At 40.0% G+C, this 23,384-nt stretch overlaps 2 protein-coding genes across 4 annotated transcripts in view; one reads left to right on the top strand and one right to left on the bottom strand.

The window, feature by feature from the left end:
* ctnna1 (catenin (cadherin-associated protein), alpha 1) overlaps window positions 1–23,384 on the top strand; it is an 81,973-nt gene that overhangs the window by 26,904 nt on the left and 31,685 nt on the right. For all 3 annotated transcript variants that reach the window (XM_074673455.1, XM_074673456.1, XM_074673454.1), the window contains exons 8-12: window positions 14,381–14,461; window positions 14,750–14,902; window positions 19,904–19,996; window positions 21,329–21,485; window positions 22,239–22,439. In XM_074673455.1, coding sequence (XP_074529556.1) covers window positions 14,381–14,461; window positions 14,750–14,902; window positions 19,904–19,996; window positions 21,329–21,485; window positions 22,239–22,439 — 685 coding nt within the window. The remainder of the gene's footprint in view (window positions 1–14,380; window positions 14,462–14,749; window positions 14,903–19,903; window positions 19,997–21,328; window positions 21,486–22,238; window positions 22,440–23,384) is intronic.
* lrrtm2 (leucine rich repeat transmembrane neuronal 2) lies at window positions 4,253–10,068 on the bottom strand. Its single transcript, XM_074673457.1, has 2 exons — window positions 9,387–10,068; window positions 4,253–8,731 (listed from the first exon to the last, which is right to left on the bottom strand). The coding sequence occupies exons 1-2, from the start codon at window positions 9,388–9,390 to the stop codon at window positions 7,089–7,091; spliced, it is 1,647 nt and encodes a 548-aa protein (XP_074529558.1). The 5' UTR covers window positions 9,391–10,068; the 3' UTR covers window positions 4,253–7,088.

Raw genomic sequence — 23,384 nt, 5'->3', positions numbered from 1 at the left:
CCATCAGGTATAGCTAATGTGGTTCATATGTAAAGTACTTTTTTGGTTTAAAGATAATCACATTTTCTTTACCCTATTTGGATAAATTAGGTTTTCTTACCCTTTGGTAAGAAGGGTTAAAATGTTGATCAATACAGATCAAGACCTGTATTATGATATCATGTTATAGATTTGTGTTTAGGTCATGATTTCAACCAAGTGCCAGTGCAACTTTGCGCCTCTTTCAGCCAGGCTAATTTTCCCTGGACAATTAATGATGATAGACAAAACTGTCGTAACGCATGTAACCTTTTTTCTTTGCATGTAGTTGTAACGGACACAGTAAACACATTTAGATTAAAAGGGTATCTTATATGTATATGTAAATGTATATATAAATATATATGTATTGTATATTAAAAAGCTCAACATATATAGTCAGCTCTGGTATTTCCAGTCTGAACACAGGAGCATCTCTGCAGTCTGTTTCTCTGTCTGATAAGTTTAGGTGTAATCGTCCTCCAACAAGCTGCACAAACATTGTTAGAAATGACAAAAAATAAACAGAATTTGAATCCTCTGTGTGCAGGTGTGCTTAGCCAGAAAACAACATTGGCTTGAAGGAAAGGTAGACTGAATTTAAGTGAATTGATCTGTGATAAATGTGTTTCTCGATTGGAGGCAACACGTTCACACACACTGGCACAGATACTCAGCTGTAGCAAGTCCCTTTGTTTTCATCAGAGATGCTGCTGACCTTGGCAACTGCAAATTACTGTTCACAACTGCCATATTAAATCACAGAATGAAACGGGAATATCTTTTCTTTATTATGTTATGGTTTTCATTCTTTCAAAAATTATGCACATTTCTTCCCTGCTCCTCTAGAATTATGCATGTAGCACACACTGAAGCTGTTTAATATCTATTTCTCACAGCATTTAAAAATATCCGTCCATTATGTACACCTTGCTTCCTGTTGACTGGTGTCCATACAAACACACTTTGAGCAACATGTAGTGCAAACCAAGGAGGGGTCACCGATCCATCACAGGGCTGTCAGAAGCACATAAACTAAGACAAACACTTTGTACTCACACACTGGCTATTTGCAGTTCACCTGTCAGGCATGTTGTTAAGCTATGGTAGAAGTAAAGCACTTTGAGGACTTCCTACCTGTCAGAAGCAATGATAAGCACTCGTGTTTGCAGTCTGGCAGTTCAGGGAGGTGTCCAGGAAGTGTCTCTACTTCATTTATTATGTACAGGAAAACAAAGTTTGTCTGTACTTCAGGTGGAGCTGTCATTAAAGGCAAATGCTTTCAGTCACATATTTTATGTAATGATGTGTCACATCTTGAAGCATTTGCTTATAACTTTAAAACATTGCTCTCTGGTTTGGAAGGGCTCAGTGTCTAAAGTTATGTATGGTCCCCATTAGGCTGCTGTAGAACTGCGCCAATGCATCAAAGAGGGAAGCAAAACTGAAATGAATCTAAATAACTTTGGCCGGAGCCAGTGAGCCAATGGCCAAAGCCGCAAGTAATTGAGGTAATCAGTATGGATGTAGGCTTTATGGAAAACAGTAGTACTTTTCTGAATTATGCTTAGATTAGATTAAGATTAGTTTGTCAATGCTTATATGATAACTCATTTAATGCCGACCACTTTCCAACCTGCACCATTCTACAAGGTTGCACAGAAATGCTGTTGCCACCGTTTTCATCACTTTGAAGAAAAACACCTTTTTGTTCCTTTACAGTATTTCTTTATATTCTGCAAAATATTGTTAAAATTTGTTTGCATCTTTTTCTATTGCAGGCTCAATCAGTCTTTACTTTGATGAGAAAGTTGAGCCCGCCATAGAAAGATGATGTAGATGACTTAAACGCTCTCTTTTTTTTGTGAAACAACAGTCACACTTTTTGTTGGATCATTGCAAAAGCTAAGCTTTGTCTCCCTGCTGGTCTCCCTGCTGTTTGCACCAAACTCCACAAATCAGATTTGTAAGGAAAGGTTTTAAATATGTTAATCATCAAATTTATTTCTGAGGTATTTGCTAATGAGTACAGATCAAATGTCCTCCTGAGTAAGCGTTTTCTCAATTTATTAGAGGCGTCTTAGTGAATAAATGGAGCATGCGTGGACAGAGTCCTTGAACCCTGCAGAACACAGAGGCCATGCAGTCAGACTCATCATTTTAGCACATCCCCCGCCTCGCTGAACTCTGCAGGTGATTTACTAAAACTTGCTTTCTGTTTGACTCATCAAAAGAGCAGGCAGAATTGAAGTCTTTCTTCGATTTGATTCTCCCCACAGTATGTGCATCTTTAAAAACTCTTTCTCTCTGAAATACAGACAGACGACTTCAGATAGAGTATACATCTCTCCAAACTGGGACACAAACCTTAGAGCTGTTTTCCTTTTTCTTAAAGCACATTAGATTCGTTTAGTAGAGTTCTGACTAAAGAAGAAAATCTTGGATAAGATTGTCTGATAAGATCCACCTCCAACACTGGGGATGAGCTCAGAGTTGCAGCATCCCCCACACCACTTAAAATCACATTTCACTAATTTTTGTCCCAGTTTCTGTGTGCTGTACTTTTCACTGCTTATAGCCTTGTTATTGTGAATAGAGAGCACGATGGGCTCTTTCTCACATTTTGTTAGAAACAGGTCAAGACAGAAATAGACTTTCAGTGAATGTGGATTTTAATGAGTTATAAAGTGTCAGTTGCTCAGATAATTTTTGTTTTTTTTTTGTCACAAACACAGTAGAATTACCCAGTGGGCAAGAAAACATGCCACCTTTTGCTCTTGAACGTTGTGTTTATTCATCTTCCCAATTTGAGATAGTGTAAAAATATCTTTATCTGGAAGTATGTTAATATTTTCAACTGCCAGACAACCTGTGGGTGTTTCTTCTGTGACATGAATGTATGTAACATGACTCATCTCTAACAAAGTAGTTATGGAATTATCAAGTAGTCATCAATCTTTGAAGCATAAACTCCCTATTACAGTGATCCAGATTCAGTTCTGAACCATTCTCTCTGGACTCACTCTCCCTTGTCTTTTAGATCAGATAGAAGCAACCTTCAGTTTCTTTTAGACTGATACATAAAAGAAATGGTTGACTTTCCGTGCAAACTACTAAGTTGGAAAACCCCAAATCTGCGTGTGAAGTTTCTGCCATGTCCTCTTTGCAAATCCCCCGAGTAAAGTGCCAGCTTTTTAAAAATCCTGTTATTCCTCTTTGTTGTGGGAATCAAACGGGCAGTAGATGTGCTAACAGTTGCTTTGAGTCGTCTTTTAAGCTGGTTTGCTCATAGGATTTTAAATTTTATAATCAAAACAGCAATAACAACTGTCCTCACTTCACACAAAGTGAATTCAGTAAATCAAAATATAGAATCTGAAGATTTTAGTTGGCTAAGCACATTTCTAAACCAGTACTGGTACCAGTAAGTGGATTCAACACTTGCCATTATATTTTACTGTTAGTTCTTTTTAAAACGTTTAATAACAGGACAAGGCAAAATAAAGGATTTTGCTTCAGTCTCTTAATTATATTTCAGAAATAAAGGCCTGACATCATTTAACGGACTGGGAGAAAATGCACTCCAGTGGGACTTAAGATAAAATAAAAGCCTTTCAATAGCTAATAAACAAGAATTGATTCTCCCTTTCACTTTGAAATATTACTAAAACACATTTCAGACATGGACTTTTGTTTGGACAAATAATTTAAAAATATTCTATCAGGCTCTTTGCTTTCGTGATAACTTTCTGATATTTCTGGTACTAAACTAAAATAAAAACAACAGAAAAAGAGTGAATGAAGGATAAAAAAGAAAACAAAACATTGAAGCTCTCTTATAAGACCTCCAAGACCCCTTTTTTGCAAAATGCACAACACCTCTAACTCAAGCCCTCAACACCACTCTGTCTGAAACAAGATTTTAAAGTTTCTGTGGACTGAGTTTGTTTTGTTAGCCATGTTATTTGTTCATATTTTTGTGATGAGTTTATTTAAAGCAGTAGGACTTCAATGAATGAATTTCTTTACTGTGAGAAATTATAATTTTCCTTGCAAAAAATTTATTAGACAACTGAAAAGAATCCGACTGTCATCGACACAAACTTTAGAATCTGTCACAGTTGAACTTGTGTATTAGTTGACCAAAAGATAATACTTTGAATGCTTCTTTTAACAAGAAGTGATAAAAGACCAAACCATCCATGTGTGCATCCATCAGTTAGCAAACACTCTGTAAATTATAACCATTTTATTTAAAAAATATATGTTTTGAGGGGAAAATGTTTTTTTTTTCTCAGATTGGCACATCTTATCCACTATACAGATATGAAATTGTACATATTACAATACAAAAGGAAAATGGGAAGAGAAAAGCATTCATTTGCACAAAGAGGTTGGGTAAGAGAGAGGGGAGTGGATCACTTGTTTTTTTTTCTCCTTTTTTTATTTTGGCAGGGTGGGGACCAGGGCTAGAGGATGACAAGAGGAAACAAAAACAGTTTACAAAGAGCCAGAGTGCAAAGGGATGCATATTTCTACAAATTTAGTGAATTTTCAGTCACTTAGTACAACTGTAGTCTTAAACAGTGAAATGTCAAGTGGTCGACAGGACTTCATAGGAATTCCACATACATCCTCCTTCTTGGTATGACCCAAAAATGAGATTCCTCAATGTTTGCTGAATGACATTAAGAAGTATTCAAATCAATTTTGACTTTTGAACATGCAAGACAGATTTGAAGGGCAATAGTAAAAGCAGTGCGAAGCTGGAAGTAAACAAAATTGGATACATGGTGGAGGTGCTTGGCTTTGGAAAGTTGTTATGATAGGTGTGTGCAATATTTTCTTTGAATTTAAATGTTGAGTGGAACACTTTTTGGTTGACACAGACACTTTCTCAAACGCTGTTATAGTCATCATATGAGCATGTGCAGAGACATCGACACTAGCATTCATGTTGAAAATTGAAGCCAATCTCAGCAAGTTCAATATAGAGACAATGTCTCCAATGGTACCTTCGAGCTACCTCTAGAGGGCACCAGGCAGTGAACTGCATCCTAAATTGCTCAAAACCAGATTTCTCACTTCAAGGCGCAGTGTTCACAGATGCATCTTTCCGTCTTAATCGCTCACTTTTTTCAACATTGCCAAAAGCTGAACTGTGGAGAAAACCGCATAGTGCGATTTTCTGTGTTTACACTTCAGGACATTACATTGAAAGAAATGTACTTGAGTTTGCATGTGTTTTAGCAATGTGCAGCTCTGCTCAATGTGCCTTTCAAGCCCAGGAGCTGTCAGAATTTGTCATTCAGTTCTCCTCTACCTTAAAAAAGAGATTTGGTTTTTAATACAGATATTACCCCCATAGTTGCCCCTCTCCACCGTCCCATCAGTTCCTCTCAATCCCTCTCTCTTTCACCCTGCCCCCACCACCAAACTGAACACAAAGAAGTGCGGAGCTGCGGCAGCAGCTTTAGTCTGATGCTAATGCACATCCTCTCCCTGCTGCATACAAATTTTTCCTGACCCAGGCTGGCTGTTTGCTTATCACTGGATCTCCATTTGCTTTCAGGCTATTGACCGTGGTTTAACTTGACACTTGTAACTGCTACCAAGGAACTGTTATGATATTTACTTTTTACCATACCATTAGTTTATCAAGAATTTTGATCACAACTCTGTATTCCTGACAAAAGCAATGTTTAAAGTTAGGGGGTTAAGTGATTTTTTTTATGGTTTGGAGGATGATTCTGCCAGAAAGACTTTTGAGTGGCTGAACAAGCTAAATGTTGCTGGATCACTGGCGTGGGTGACAGAATATTAGATTCTTTTTGCCTTTCCTTAATTGGTTCAATCTTGAGCCTGTCAGTCCTGATTAGTGTGTAAGCGATAAAGAGCCTGGACTACTAGGGGAAAGAATTTATTTTCAGAATGAAATGTTCTCCTGTCTGGCATTTGCACTGTTCATTTTGCTTTCTCTTGCTACCCTCTCACCTCTCTCTAGATCTCAGTGTATTGATCCTGGTATACAATTGCAAATCAAAAAACTGTACTTACTAGAATAAGCTGCTGGAAATATAATGGTCACAGTGTGTATGGCATTTGGGAGCTAGAAAATCCATGGTCAAATCATTTTACATTTAAAGGTCTAATAATTTTGTTCTTGATGTCTAAGGTGAGGAAGACATCTATGTTGGCTAAGCAGTGTGGAGATTAACCACAGATAAACAATGCTTCATGTGTTTCAGAATTCATTTGTGGCACTTTGCCATTGTGAGCAGGAAGATATCCAAATTACTCAGCAGAAAAACTAATCTGTCTGCCTATGGAAGGCTTTCTTGGGGGGTCGGCCACCCATCTAAATTCTGACAGGAAGCACTCAGAAATCTTTTATCTGATGCAGGATTTTAGTCTTATTTAATTCACTCTAATTGAGTAAAGAACTATAATTTCATTTTTAGGGTTTGTGTTCAATTTTGGACATAACTGTTGATTTTCCAGTTAGGCTTCAGTTGTAGATTTAGCTCTGAATGGATTATACTGTATCAGAAATCTCTCAAACAATTAAATTATAAAATAAAAGCATCCTGATAATTGATCGGATTTGTTCCCCCAGTGATTGGCTTACACTGCCTGTGGTGCAGTTAAAAACACATTTTCAAATATTTACTCTTAAAAAGAAATAAGACATAAATCACATTTCTCCACTTAATGTATGTCATTAGCAGAGGGCCATTTGGCTAAGTGTTTTGTCTGTGCTGCAGAATATAGAGACAATGTGGAGACAAATCTCACAGTTTACAATTTTCTTGTTTAAAATGATTGCCCCTGCCTGATATTAACAACTTTGCATTCATAGAAAAATAAATTTGTGACTATCTCTACATCATCCCTTGTCTGCCATGTCAAACCTCTGTCATTGTGGCATTCAGCATTACTCACATGTTCTCAGATCTCACTTGTAGAAATTATGCTTTTTACATAAACTGGAAAAAAAATCAAAAAAGCAAACCCTGTATCATCTGAAATGGTCAAATGGCAAACCATATGCTCTAGGAATAAATAAGAGTTCATACTTCACACTCTTTGTAAGGCAGTTGCTGACACTTGCACTGCCCATAGCCATTGATAATCACGAGTGCCCCTTCTTCATGGCTGGGCTCATACTCATTATAGGGTACCTGTGTAGCTAGATCTGCCATAGGCTGCCTCTGCTGGGTCCTCATCTGTCTGCGGTTCTGAATAGCCGAACAGTGGCGTATCCGGCGCAGGGTGGGAGGGCAGCACTTCCGTGAGATATACACAACGAAAATGATGAAAAAGAATGAAAATAGAAGGGCCATAGTTCCAATGATAACCCTATGAGTCATAACAGTGTTGTCCATTGCTGAGAAGTCCTCTGTTACAGCTGCCTCTTCCCATGTTGCAGTAGTTGCTTGAGCAGTGCGTGGTGCTTGTGTTGTGGTTGTTGTCGTAGTGACTGTGGTAAAGCTCCCAAAATCCTCTGCATAGTCCTGCGTGGGGGTTGGCTGCATAATTCCAAACAAGGAGCTTGTGATCTCTGCAGCCATAGTAGCGTCTGTGGTTGTACTAATGGTCTGTACAACTGGCGCTGAAAAATTCTGGCAAAGCTGGAATCCATAAACAGCATCGAGTATCTCCTCACCTTGGGCGTACTCAGGACTGTGGCAGAGAATGGAATGTTCCCACCTTCCCTTGAAGGTGCTCAGCCACGTGGCCAGAGAGCAAATCCTTTTGGTACATTCCCAAAGGTTGCTAGACAGCCCCACGGTACCCAGAGACTGCCACATATCCATGACTTGGGGATCCAGACTGGTTAGTTTGTTGTTATCCAGCAGCAAAACCTTTAAATTTGGCAGCGTTTGAAACACATCAGGTGTCAGGACACGGATTTCATTTCCTGTCAGGTCCAGCTTTTCTAAAGTGGTCCAGGTCCACTCCATGCCACATGTCAGGTTGCTGATCTTATTCCATTGCAGATATAGAAACTGGAGGGTAACAAGTCGAGGGAAATGGGCCAAATTGATCTTGGTCAGCTGATTGTGTTCCAAGTGGAGCTCTTTGAGCTTAATGAGCCCAGCAAATCCGTTTCGAGCCAGACTCCGTAGACGGTTGCTGCTCAGGCCAAGATATTCCAGGCTGCGGCAGTCCCAGAATGCGCGAACAGGTGTGGTACGAAGTAAATTGGAGCGAAGGTGGAGGATCTGGAGCTTCCTTAGTCCATGAAACAGCTCTGGTTCCAGGGCAGTCATCTGATTGAAGGATAGGTCCAGTATTTGGAGATTGATGAGGTGGATGAAGGTTGTGTTGGGCAACTTGGTGATACGATTGGAGCTTAAATTGAGGTCTTTCAACTTGTAGAGTCCTTGAAAGGCATCCTCTTGTACTGTGGTGATCTGGTTATGGTCTAGATGTAGCCAAGTGAGCTGGCTGAAGCCATAGAATTGATCAGGGCTGAGCTCAGTGATGCTATTGTGGCGTAGTGACAACCCCAGGGCCCCCTTGTCCACACCATCTGGGGGTGCCTGAAGCCCCTGGGTGTCGCAGTAGAACTGCAGATCCTCACAGCGGCATTTTTGAGGGCAGGTTGTGCACGATGCAGGAGGCAGCAGGCACACTAGGAGCATGCTGATCACACACAGACACAGAGCCGCTGGTGCAGGTCCCACCAATGGCCACCTTGAATGGAAACCTGGGTGGGTTTAAAGATAAGAAAATGAACTGTAGGGCGGGAAAGCTTATCTCTGCAGAGCACTTATTACTAATTCATAGTGACGATTGTGCTTTTGTGAGTGCTCTCATTTCCTCATGCAGGCACTTGTTAAAATATTTCTCACTGAAAACTTTCATCATGTATGCAAACATGATTTCATTTATCTGAGGTCTGTTTTAGATTTCCTTTTCTCGAGGCTCAATGACACATTCATTAGCAGGACTTTGTCCCCGATCTTCTTCTGTTTATATGGAGCCTGTCTCGTTCTCTTTTTTTTTGCTCTGATTTGGCATGAATTTAAATTTCTTCTGACAAATGTCATCAATCCAAAAATCATCTTAGAGCGTTTCTGTTTCATTTTTGACAGAAATATGCAGTTGTCCTTTTTTAAAGGTTTTATTTTTTAAACTGATCAAGTTTTTTTAAGTCCTCATCTCTAAAGAGGTGAGCTATACAAAACAAACAGTGTATAAAGGTGTATATATTCACAGCTCATGTGTCGTAGAGAAAGGCAGAATGAAGGACAATTGCGGTAAATAGACTCGGCTGAGGAGCTTTTAGTCCTCAGCCTCCCTTGCTCTTACTTGTGTTCCCTATTCATGTCCAGATCAGCCGTATAAAGGGGCTAACTTACCCATTCTTTTGTGCACATCGGAGGCTGCATTCAACTGTCCTTTTCCGCAGACTCTTGGAGCAACCAAATGGAAGAAAAATCCAAAGGGAAAAAACCCTTTTGAGGGAGCACAAAAGGAATCAGCCTCTTTGGAAATAAAGCAATTCTGAGCCCACCCAAATGAAACAAAATATGAAATTCCATGTTTAAAGACGATGCTTGTTCGTGTTGTTTTTTTTCTTAAAGTCCTTTAAAATCCAAGCTCAAAGAAAAGGTTGAATCTTTTCCTTCATCCCAAGAATCCTTGAAATATATATTTATATATTTTTTCAAGTTGATCAGTTGCATCCAGAGCGACTCCGGTGAACAGATCCCCCCTCCTCTCCTTTTTTTCTTTTTTCTTTTTCTGCCCTTTTGTTTCCCTTCCACCGCAATGATGTCAGCTCAGACGGTTAATTGAAGATCAAGCATCCCTCTTTCACGGCTGTGGTCGTCCAACCCTAACTTGTTGATGGCAGCCAGAGATCCTGCTTCCGACGCCGGCTCAGCCTCAGCATAGCCTCTGCAGAGCTGTGAGCGGAGCCCCTCGTCTGCTAGCTGAGACGCAGGGAGAGAGAAAAAAGCAGAGCAGGGAGTCAGGGATGTTATTCTGTGCTTTTTGTTGCAGCCACTCACTGCTACAGAGTGGTGGCAGCCTGGCGTCGATCATCACTACTGTTTCTCTCTCTCTTCTCCTCTCCCACACTCACAAACACCCTCTCACTCTCTCGCTCAGTCACTTGCTCTCTGCCTCATACACACTGCTTGTGCACCTCAGTCTTCCTCCACCTCCCTCTTGCAGCCCCCCCTTCCCTCCCACTGGCTCGTCACCATCAGAATATTGATATCTTGAACGTGTTGCGGCAGCTTGCTGTTGAAATTAACCACAGCTGTAAATCTCTGCCTCGCCTTGCTGTTGTTCTGCATGTGCTTTGTATGAACGTGTACACACAAAGTAACACAACAAAGCTTGATGTAGTTTGAAACACATGGCTCTGAGCAACAGAGGATAGGCGAAGGTGTGCTGCAATGCCATATCTCTGTACTGGAGCAAGCATGCTATAGCAATGCTATCATAGGTCGTCTGTCTTCTATTCATAATTCACATATCCTGAGTGCAGTGCTTTAATTTTTGAACATTGGCATGTGATGTATGGCCAGCTGCTTGGAGTTAAATTAAGCCAGCTTTTTAAATGTAATTGACGAGGCTGGATGCTTGCTTTATAATGTGGACCACCAGATGATATCAAAGTAACTAAAATGTTAACATGATTTTGTTTTTTGACAACAAGAAAATGGGTTTGATTAATGGTTCTGTTCAAAGAAGGCTCTGTCTCAGCACCATTTAGAATACAGAGCAGAATGGGATATTCATAGTTCACAGCATGAAAGTACAGACCCCTCTCAATTATTTAATGTGGGCAGAGATGAGTGTTAGGCTAGTTGTGCTAAACTAGATTTGAATCCATTTGATACAAGATACAAACTGATGCCTTTCACAACACCCTGACAACTTCAGTTTTTATATTCAAACCTGACCTCTGGTTACTGCTTTGTTCTCATATACTACTTCACAGATATTTCACATGAAATGGATTTGAACTCTTGTTGCACTTACTTGTCACAATTACTGGCAGTACAGATGAAATCAGATGCTTTGACTTCTGGAAGAGGTAGAAGAGTTACAAAGTTTTCTATCAGTGATTCATCTTTGATTTCTTTACAACTTTAATAATTCTTAGGTTGGTTTGAATCTAACATGCACTTGGCTGTAACTTTCCAGGCCACTTGACCAGGTAGCTCTCTAGAGCTGAAACGATTCCTCGAATGATTCGAGGTACTCGATTACAAAAAATACTTGAGTAATTTTCTCCGCCTCGAGAAATCGTTTAATTTTAAAAAAGATCAAAGAGTGGTATTTCAGGCAGAGCTGAGGCCATATTAAGAAAGTTTTCAGACCCCTCAAGCAACCTCTTATACAAAATAGCAACTAGCAACAAATCTAGCTTCTTTTCTGGAGTTTGGAGACTAATGGGTCATTCTACGAAACGGGTGCCATGTGGGTCCACAACATTTAATGAGATGTACAAGGCACAAAAAATGTGTCAAAGTGTGTTTACAAATTTTGGAGCTATCAAAGCAAGTGCTCTTATTGACATGCTGTATCAGAAAATTCTATTTATTTCAGAGAAACATTTTTCTTTTAAAAATAACTGCTCTTTAACTTAACAAAAATACATTTTATCTGATTACTCAATTAATCGATGGGATTTTCAGTAGAATACTCGAATACTAAAATATTCGATAGCTGCAGCCCTATTGCTGTCATCTTCCACTTACTTTGTGCTAGACTACATCTGCTACCCACTGAAGTAAAGGACAGTGGGACCACCTGGAATAAAATGTGTAACTCTAACAAGACATGATGGGCATTGCTTTTCTTTTGAGATGTGCTTTTAGGTTTCGAATTCAGATATATTCAATGAATTTAAAATAAAAGCGTGAAAATCTGTGGGATGTCCAAAAACAGTATCTCAGAGCTGTGGGATCAGTGGAATCTTGGAGCATACTTTCCTTTCATTGAATTTTTCCTTAATCCAATAGACTGGTGGTTTTGTCGAAACAGGATGTTCCTAAATCTGTCCTAAAGGAGATGGATAGAGTCTCACTTGAGTATCATAAAAAGATGCCGCAGAGAAACTGCCTCCATAATAAGCACCTGAAGAAGTGCTTTAGAAGCCTCTGGTGTGGAAATGAAATATAGGCTAGGCATGAATGAAATAGGATTGAGAAGAGTAGGGGCAATGCAGACTGAAGCCCCACCACAGCACTGCATCCAACCGGCACAAAATCACAGGGGATTAGTGCCGTTGAAGCTCCGGGGCCCCTAACTATGTACACAACCCCCCATTGGGCAAAGGGCAGTGGGGGAGGGGGCAGGTCAATGCCACCACCAACCATAGTGTTATGTCGCAGTTGATTTAAGCACTATAAGGAGGAGGAACCGCCCAGAGTCCAATGAGTTCTTTGCCTTTTCTCTTTTGCCCTTTCCTGCTCATCTAATTCAGCTCTAATTGCGTTATTCTCCAGTATCTGTCCATCTGTGTGTCTGTCTTCTCTCTTCTTTCCATCCCTCCATCCTTACTGGGACTTTCACATACTGACTAGTCTGCAACAGTGTCGCTGGATATTGTTGCAGACTACTCTGTATGCAATGATGTCCCTGCATATTCAACATTAATCTTTCTTTTGGAGTGAGAAGAAACATATCTGATGAAGTAGTTTTTTTGAGGGTGACACTTAAACATTTCGGGTAATCAATAAATGGATATTTGCAAAAACCCAGAGACCGTCGCTGTCTCTGTGCTAACGCTTAGCAGAAGCTAACTCTCACACGAGACAAGACGAACTTAGTCATAAACCATATAATGAACGCTTTCTTCAACTGGTTGACATTTCTGGTGTTTTTTTTTTTAAGTAAGACCTTGAAGACCTCATAACATATGATACAATGAAAGTATAATTAAATATTAAGGCTGCAAAGGTGTCACAATACAAGGAAACAGAGAATGGGCCGTTAAAACCACATTTTTTTCTTCTTGCTGTCCTAGTTTTTAAAAATTTAAAATCCTGAAACACCTCACCCAGCTTTTTAATTTCTACGTGTACCACAGCTTTTGGATCCTCATTAGAAACCGTCGCCTGAATCACAGGTGGACATCAGTGCTTAACTGCAGTATGTTCCATATTTGTCCTGTACAACACCCATGAAGAAAGCTGCCTGGCAGACAGGCTCAAATAGGATTTGGATCGCTCTTGATCCCTGCATGAATAAAATTTCAGATTTAAATCTTCATGCAGTTTGCCACAGCAGCACTCAGAGGGTGTGGTGTGGTGAATTATAGCACTGTTCACAATGCAAATCAGCCGTTTTTTTAACCAAAGGCAGCTGCTGCTCCTTTTTTTCTGATGCATGCTTTCAGCTCTTTTGTGTTTTTAATTGAAACTGTTGGCTATTATTTGTTTGTTTGTGGCATGATTCACCACTCTCAATATTAAGAGTTAGAAAATAATTCCAGTGTTTTAACAAGGGGCAATGGGGTGCGTTTGACAGCTGGTCCACCCAGAGCACATCGGTTTACGATAAATAAAAGGATCAGAAATGGATCAGGCTGGCTATCTGCAGAACACCAGCTGTACTAATAACACTATTACAGTGACTGGTTCTTACATACAAATAGATGGCTGAATGACTATATTTATTTTGTGTCTTGCCATTAACATGACTCATCTCTCACGGGAGTATTCAGTCGTATTCAAAGCCAACAAACAAACCATCCAGCATACCCACCATCATGATGTATTGACCCCATGCGGGGAGACACTTTTGAGCAGACTACAGCAGTGTCTTCTGTCAGATCTCTTCATGTGAATATCTCAGGAGGGCCTGGAGGGTATATGTTCAAATTTGGTACAAATATTCAAATATGAGACCCGAGACAAAAAAGATAAGATTTGGTTGTCATTGGCTACTGGGACGTCAGATACATTTTGTTTTTCATGGGTATTTCTATCTTTGTAGTTTAGTTTAAATTCTCAGAAAGTCTTACCATCCACCATCGGACCATTTAATCTAACTTAACCAGATAGGTCTGTCTCAGCTATGGCTCCTGCATACCAGTTAGCTCTGAAGAATCTGAATTCCAGTCACACATGCTCATGTGAGGCTGTCTCTCACATTATCTGCCTTTTAATCCCTAATGTGTAAAAATCTCCTGTTACATTAGGACTCACTAAAGCTGTTCTGTTGATGGAAAAACTTACTGATTTGGATGCTTTAAATGTACTTTTTTTTTTTTGATAATAACCGACTGCAATGATGTGATACACAGTTGAACACAAACTGAAAATATGTTGGAAACATAGTTTTCACTCCACAAACTTACTTTTTTCCCTTCCCCATGTTTGTGTTTCAGGCTGGAAGAAAGGACAGGAGTGATGCTCTCAACACAGCCATCGACAGGATGACAAAGAAGACCAGAGACCTTCGCAGACAGGTTTGTTTTTCTTTCCGTTCTCTATTTATCTTTCACATACCTTCAGTTTGTGTGCTCTGTGAGATTTAAAGTGAAGTATGTTTTATTTTTAACCAGAAATGTTTCATATGCAGCTGATTGGGTTGACAGGCTATCTCACAGGAGGCGGGTGTCTGTCTTAAATGTGAGAGAAAGGAGTATTTTGTAGTCAGGTCAACAAGCTGTACTGAGCGTGTCAGCGCATATGCACCAAGCAATATGTTATTTAACTGTGCCTTTCTTCTTTGCTTGAAATATCTTCTTTCACAGCTGCGTAAAGCTGTAATGGACCATGTCTCTGACTCTTTCCTGGAGACCAACGTTCCCCTCCTGGTCCTTATTGAAGCTGCCAAGAATGGCAATGAGAAAGAAGTCAAGGAATATGCCCAGGTGTTCCGTGAACACGCCAACAAGCTGATCGAGGTAATCTAGAAATTGAATTCAGTCAAAATGTGATGTGACTCGAATCCAAAGCATTTCTTTTTGTCTGTTGTGGACATTTTAGCTTGGCTCTTGGCAATCATCAGCCCTCATCCAACGTCTCTGTTCTCTCACTGTAGCTCTGCTCTCAGATATTCCCTTACGATAGAAGTTTAGGATTACAGTGCCTCAGAAAACAGCAATCTGGGATCTTTTGTCCCCAAAGAAAACAAAGCAGTAAACATTGAAATTATTTCCTTTGGTATCCAACACTTTTTTATTTACTCTGCTGTTTGTGTATGTCTGCCGCTCACTCCCACACAGAGACACACAGACTTGGTTACAGCATTTTTTTTTTCAATTGAACGCAATGCTGATTCTAATCTGAAGCTGTAACACTGTGGAGAGCCGACAAATAGAACAGTGCTTTATGTGGTTATAGCAACGGATCAAGTTTGTAAGCAGAACTGAAGGAGTGAAACAACCGCAGCTCAGGGATAAGTGTTTGCTTTGGAAAGATGTCCTTGCCGCAAAATATTGATGTTTACCACTTGTTATTGACCAACAAAAGCAGCTGACAAAGAATGAATATATGAAAGTGACCTTTGTTTGCATCCTACTTCTTCTCTGGCTGGTTTCACGTCTTCACAGAGAAAATGTCGTATACATAGCAACAGGATTACAGATGCAAGGGTCAGTGTAAAGCGACAGACTTGGCACCAAGGATAAAACATCAGCTGCTCTCATTAGGAGACTTTCCCTCAGTTTCTTGAATGCCTCCATCAGAGCATCATATGCTGACATTTGAGAGTGACTTCTCCCCATGGGCAGATGACCGTGAATGAGGCTTGATTGGTTTGTCCAGTGAAAAACAGGCCAGCATAAGCTTTCACTGGGGAAACCGCTGAAGCGTCGGAGGTAAAAGGGGACTGCACTTGGGACTAGACCCTTAAGTAGCTCTTAAGGCTTCAGTGTCAGAAGTGACGTTAGCACATGACCTTTGTTGACATCCCTTTTGCTTGGGTACTACATCAGCTCATAGCACTTTCAATGGCGAACATAAAGAGGCACAGGTCTGGCTGAAAATAACTCAGGGATGATTCATACAAAAAAACATGATTATAGCTGTGAAATGGAGCCGGATGTAAAGGAGATCCTCTTACAATGAACTTCATGACATGCATTGAAATAAAAAATGCTCCACATTGTTACCCTTAGATCCAAAGTGCTGTGCTTCAAGAAGAGAAAAATAATTCCCTTAATGATCTTTCAAAAACTGAACAGTGGTACTCGTCCTGATTGTCTTAGTTTACTCTTTTAAAAAACATATTGTATTATCACCTGCTCGGTCCCTGTGTCAGTAAAGTGAAACTCAACTGCAGGCTCAGTCAAGTGCTCATTAAAATATTCATCAGCTAAAGGAAGTTTTGTTACATAAATAAAGAATGACAGTTACATATCTGAGGAGCACCACTGAAGAGCTTTGCTGTGTCGGCCAAACCTAGATCATTTGTGAAGGAAATTAATTAAAACTGCAGGTTTAATGAAGTTGTAATTTGAGAACTTGAGTTGAGAAATAAACATCAAAGCTTGAAATAACTGGAAATACTTCATAATAAATGGTATCCCAAATGAGTATGGTAAAACACAGTAAACACAAAAGTCTAAAGGTGATCATGGGGAGTTTAATTAGGTTTAAAGAGGTTTCAGTGTTACTATCCTGACTTCCAGCCAGTACCTGATACTTAAGGTATTAATAACTTGTAAATTAATTATTAGGTTTGTTTGTTATCAAGAGGATAAACTTTTGTTAAAACTGGTCGTGCGATTGTTCAAAGAACACAGTCAAACATTCGTATTAGTTTCATGAAAAACCCTCCTGTTGTGCAAGCCAACATAAATGCAACTGAGCAAAAGGTGAGTCACAGCCGGTCTCCAGGCTTCCACCTCTGACTGAAAACGCTTGACATTTCCCTGTGAATGCATCATGCAGAATGAAAATTGAATGATGCTGTTAGTAACTCACGACTAGTTCTCAGTCCAAAACTTTGGATATAAACAGATACTCTTCATGTGTCCCCAATAAGAAATGCTTTGTCCCTTATCACAGGAATGAATAGGTTTTGCTCATGCACTAAGTCCTTTTTGAGGTAAGGATAGCAAAATGTCACAAATCTCTGAGTCTGCTTGTATGACATCATGAGTGGTGCAAGTGTAGCCTGCCTCAAGGCAAATGGTGCATTAGTTCACACACATTTGTTTGAAAGCAACATTATGACTGACCCACATTTTGGGCCCTTTAAGCAGCTCTTCTAGTCCGTGGTGTTTGGCAAAAATACTTTTTCAGAGCTAGTATCTCTGTGACTAAATAAAGCAGAATGTAAAGCTTTCATACTTTTATGAACTCTCCTTTCACTGCCCTTTATAGACTTATTCCAAGCTATCAAACAACCTAATAGATGACGATAAAAATAACCTTACCTTTGAAAGGATTAATACGTTTTTGACCAAACATCAAGCATGACTTACCCTTTATCAGGTTTTCAACCTTTTTAAACACAGAACTACAAAAAGGGCATACAACAGACCTTAACCTCTGAGTTTAATATAATAGTGACATTGAAATTTCAAAACACATTTTCCTCCTGCCCGTCCTCCCTTCTTGTCCTTTTCTCTGGCAGCCAAGGGGGAATGTATATGATATGGTGTCTTTACCTGCTCGACTGTTCCTCCTTGAGCTTTCTGTCTCAGTGTTTATATATTATTCCATGGAGGCTGGAATGAATCATTTTGGATGACATTTTTGGCATAGTGAATTACCAGATTTCTCTTATGTCTCAAACGAGCCCTCTTTGTCACTCCATATATTTAAATATACAAAATATCCATCACATTAATCTCACACAGCATCTCGGTTAGTTAAAGAGATGGTGTGATAAAAACGGCTCACTGTGATAAAGCCTTAGGGATAAAGTTTATTGGATTGTCCTTTATATGCTTAGGCAGCATAATTGTATCTCACATCCTCACGCATTTCATGTGATTGGACATGGCTGCTGTCATTGAGTGAAATGTTTATTATTAGATGGGGGGAGGTTTGCACAACGTATCAGCCTGATAACCTGTTAGTGTATGTTTATATGGAAAGACGGATGCATTTTTGAGTATGTTTGCACAGACTCTGTAAACTCTGACTCCCTTGGCACTCAAAGAACATGGTGCAGCATGACGAGTAGAGCACTGTTGGTTTAATCCAGGTTAGAATTTCCTTCTTTGGCTTCCTTCGTGGTCCTTTTATGCTGAAAAGGCTGTTTCCCCCAAGGTATCACGGCGAGAGCAAGAGAACGCTTATGTGAAAGATCATGAAAGTAAAAACACAAGGTCTGAAGTGCCCGTCTTTCTCTTTGCACCCGCACTCTCACCCCTCCTCGCGGGATGCTGAATGTTCTCCCTGTGGTCCCCGCATGTGTTTGCATAGTGATGCAGAATGTGTTTATATCAATGTTTCAGTGCCTCACCAGCGCTGAGAAATAAGTGCTTCTCATCAGCAAAATTGCTCAGGAATTTCAAGATGGGGGTGGGTCGCTTCTTGTTGAACTGACTGAAGAGGGGAGGATGTTTCACGTCTGGTGATTCATTCCATCACCAGTGCTTCAATGGAAAATTTGTTCTGAAAGATTTTCACAACATTTCAGTGCTTTTATAATAACACTGGATGCACCAGCTTAAATCTTCAAATCCCAAAACCCAGTGCAGTTCATTAAGGCGAACATTAGCAGTCCAATGGTAGGGGTTATAATTTAACCTTTTTTTCTTCATGTGCTCAAGAGAGAAGAGACCGAGAAAAGAGCACAATCCCAAACATGAATAAGAAACTTTAAGCAGTTCATTATAAACACTGATTTGGTTTCCCAGCTCTCTGCTTTCTCTGCTGCACTATTTATGTAGTTTTAAAAGCACTCTTGTTTCATTGTTTTATCAGAACAAGCCATTCAGTGGCAAAGAATTTGGGATATTAGGGTAGAACTGGGGTTTTGTGAGCAGCATATGTGATGGTGGCAGTGCTCATGCTGCTGTGTGACCCAAATCTTAGCAATTAAATTAGTGAGTGAAATAAAACAGATTGATTTGCTACAAAAATAAGACACAGGTTGTTAAAAAATCCCTGTCAGGCTTGTCACTGCTATAATGCGCTCAATAGCGTGTTTTTGCCTTTGTAATTGATTATGCTTTAGCACATTTTCTGTCGATTGGATAATCCCACTTTGGCACAGTTCCTCACATCCAAGGCTTTCTGTTTCAGCATTGTTGCCAGTGCATCCCTACCAACAAATGGGAATCTTCACAGTCTCTGACCCAATTTTTTTTCATTTTTTTCCATTTGAGGAGATGCAAAATGCCACTCTGAAAGATGCAAAGAATATTTAGAAATAATCACGACAGAGATGATTTGTTGGTCAATACAAGGAAATATACTCACAAACCATAAATGTTGGCAGGCTGGAGCGGGACCTGCTGAGCTCAGCACTCTGGTTCTCACTCGTTTTTGAAAGTGTCAGGAATATTTTGCCTCTCTGATTCCAGGAGCGTAATGGCAACCTGGCAGCCTCATGATATGTTCACTGAGATCCACAATGTCTATGAGTCACCAGTTACAACTTCTAACATTTGTAGATTTTGACTATTTTTATGGAAACTTTTCTCATCTAATCACTCAGCAGCTTAGCTCAGTCTTCCCTCCCACTTGTCCCTTTTTCCCCTCTGTGCCACCATATTGTATCATTTTAGCAGCCTCATAAATTAATCCTCAGCAGTGGGGATTACTTGCATTTCAGCATTGTTCCATTTCTGATAGAGAAGAATCCCTAACCAGGCTTCTATAATGAACTTATCTAAGATAAATTATATATTTATGTGTTGCTCTTTCTCTGTTTCCCTGAAGATAAGACTGGTTCACAGTCCCCGCCTGGCTAAAAAGTAGATATGTGTGTGTTTTCTTTTTAGGTGGCCAATCTGGCGTGCTCTATCTCCAACAATGAAGAGGGAGTGAAGCTGGTCCGCATGGCAGCATCTCAACTGGAAAGTCTGTGCCCCCAGGTATGAGGCTGTTTTGCCCCTGCTTCTATCCAGCTCACTGATTATGCTTTTTGAGAGGCTGCCACACTGCCTTTTTATACAGGCACTAGGAGTTACTGTTAGAAAAATGATGGATTTGTAAGCCTTTTTTTCTTCTAATCATAAATTTTATAAAAGATTGTTCAGACCTACTTCTACGCAGTCAAGTATTTTAGAAGCAGTTTCAATTTTCAAATTCAATTTTACAGTTGAAATAAGCTGCCATAGATTTTACTTTCAGATTAATGTCAAAGTCAGAGTTAGCCAGATGCACACAAGAGACCAGGCTTATGTGTCAGTGCTTTTTGAATAAGCTTGGTATGGATACGCTGGTGTTTATACCACTGTATATTTTTTTTCATCTGTTTTTTAAATGCAGACAAATGGGCAACACAGAAAATGGTGTGCTGTGTACAAAACATAAAAAAGCTACCATGCATTGCCAGTGCAGTTACAGGAACATGCTCTCCCTATGGTTTTCTACCTGAAAACACAGTGTTTGGTTGTTGTTTTTTGGAGGATAAAATTCAAAAAATCAACCTGGACTTGCAATCCAGGGCTCTGTGTTGGCAAGAAATAAATCTCCCTCTGCTCAACTCAGTTTGCCATAAAGGGAATGAAATACCCCCTAAAATGAGTCCGTATAGACTTGTCTATATTTAGGTAAACAAAATGCAAGCAACTGTCCATGATATAGAGTGTGATACACCTGGTAAATCTGACAAGAACTAGATTGAAAGAGGGAAATGGCACAGATAATAACACCTTCAATAAAAAAGTTTTTTGTTTGGTCTCGAATATAATTTGCAGCCACCATGTCTGTGTCTCTGTCAACAAATTGATTCGCTCACTTTCTGTGCACCCCCCCACGCCTCTTTCAACTTTTGCACATCTCCCTGAACAGTTTGGGGTTTGTAATTCCCCAGCCCCATTTACAAAGCATCCTATCATCTATTAAGATATCCTTACAATGTCTGCCACCCGTCCCTCGTCTGTACCTCTGAGCTCTGCCAGTTTTCTTTACTATGCCGCCGCCGCTCCTTTAATCTCATCTAATGACTCCCTTTCACCCTGAGCCTTGATATTCACAGATGTTTCTTCCCCAAAAGCAAGCAGCTGTTAGTTTTGTTTCATTCAGTCCTTCAAAACATTTCATGTCTATAGTCACTCTCAGCGATGAATTGGTTTCGTGCTGCAGTACCAACATCAGGGGGGTGGGAGAGTTAGGGGCTTTATGCAATCATCCTATGCTAATGTTGTGGCTGAGGGCTATGCTGTAATGGAGCTTTAATGGTTGTAATTGGGTGATTACAGGTGATTAATGCTGCATTAGCCCTTGCTGCCAAACCCAACAGTAAGGTGGCCCAGGACAATATGGATTTGTTCAAGGAGCAGTGGGAGAAGCAGGTCCGCGTCCTCACTGATGCTGTGGATGACATAACGTCCATTGACGACTTCCTTTGTGTGTCTGGTGAGTGGTACTCATTTACTCCTTATGAAGAGAGATGTGCTGTTCTGCTGGATGATAATTCACTATTTGTATTTTGAAATGTGAAAACAGTGTGCAGTGTTGGGTAGATGACAGTCTTGCTAGCATGAAGTCAGACTTGCACAATGAAAATAAAAGCATTGTAAGGGGGAGTAGAAATAGCTGTAAAGAGCCAGGGTTATTTGTCTTTCCTGATGAGGGCCTTACATACCAAAGGCTGATTGGAATCTACAGAGGAAAGTACTGAAGCATCAGCAGCACTAAGTCTGAAATTGACATCCTGTCACGTGTGTTAAACCACACAAATGGTTTGTCAGGCATACCCTTTAAGAGTTCTCGTTAAGCATTAAGCAGAGTGACTTCTCTCACCTCCAGCCAAGGACAGGCTGTAATTTACACAGTGGACATTTGCATTAAACAGGATCCATTAATAAGCAGTCTGAGAATTTGTCTTCAGTTCTCTCTGTCTTACAGTGTATGAGAACATCCCAGCAGCCCTTTCAGTTTCAGGATTTAATAGTCCTGAAAAATGAGTGGGAATTTGCAGTTTGGATTTGTTCTGACATTTTAGTGCAGAAAAATATCATAAACTTTACATTAAAGCAATACTCTGACTTTAATAAATTCAGCACTAACATAGTCTTGTTCAGAGAGCCTGATAGATTATTTTAAGAAATAGCATTTGAGTAGTACAATATATACACTACTAACTGCATCACTGTCTTATGTCCCCAGAGAACCACATCCTGGAGGATGTGAATAAGTGTGTCATAGCCCTGCAGGAGAAAGATGTTGACGGGTTGGATCGCACTGCTGGAGCAATTCGAGGACGTGCTGCCAGAGTTGTCCATGTTGTCACCTCTGAAATGGACAATTATGAACCTGGAGTCTACACAGAGAAGGTCCTGGAGGCCACCAAGCTGCTTACTGACACGGGTAAAGAAAAAAACACAACATAGAAACATTAAGGATGAGCTGCTTTTCTACACCTATATCATTTCCAAGAATCCACATGGCTACAACTTGAAACACATGCACGCATTGCTTAAATAACTGTAAGTACTGCAAGTTTTGCTTTTTAATGGGTTTTATGAAAAAGTACACTCAAACTTTTTATTTATTGTAGACTCATAAGCAAATAAATGGGCCTTCATTGGATAAATATGTTTTGACCCAGAGGGTTGAACATGCCTTTCAGATTTTATAATTTATGTAATTTCCTAATATTTATCTGTCAGCCCTCCCCTCATCGTGTTTTCCATGAAAGGTTAATTGCTCATTATAAACTTAGTATTTATTGAATTATCTGAGCCTGTCTGCTTTGTCTGGCCTTGGAGCTTTTCCACATTAGGCCTGATAGAGGTTTTGTGTCACAGGCAGAGCCACAGTGAGATCTGTCTGCTTAGTTTTTATGCTCTCTGAGAGCTTTTTGGATGCTTTTACTGTGGATACCAATTGAAGTTAGATTTTTATGGCATTTAAGAAGCAGAAGAATGTTTTGGTTACTCCAAGAATTGGCTTGAAAATGTAATTTCCTGATTACAGCCAATCCCATACTTGTTATAAAATGCTGCATTGTGGGATATAACCTCCTGACTCAACTTGCTCTGCTTATCTCCATAGCAGGCACTGTTCGGTTGTCAGCTCGGCCTAAATATCTCAACCCAAGTTATGTTATAGAGGTTGTTACTGTCTGTATGCTGCACTGTATCATTATCAGGCAGTGAGTGTGAGCCGTGTCGGCTTCCATCACAAAGAAGCTAACAAGATGGCAGAACGATTTGTCGGTTGTCAGATTTAGGAACAATTTAGCCCTCTTGACACTGCACCCATTAAAAGTCAGGATATGCAGGCTGGAATTCAGCTGGGATCTCTGCCGCA

The sequence above is a fragment of the Halichoeres trimaculatus genome, unplaced genomic scaffold (assembly GCF_033239565.1).
Source record: "Halichoeres trimaculatus isolate MK-OKI-2021-1 unplaced genomic scaffold, fHalTri1.1 fHalTri1_scaffold_7, whole genome shotgun sequence".
Taxonomy (NCBI): domain Eukaryota; kingdom Metazoa; phylum Chordata; class Actinopteri; order Labriformes; family Labridae; genus Halichoeres; species Halichoeres trimaculatus.
This window is presented reverse-complemented; position numbering and strand designations above follow the sequence as displayed.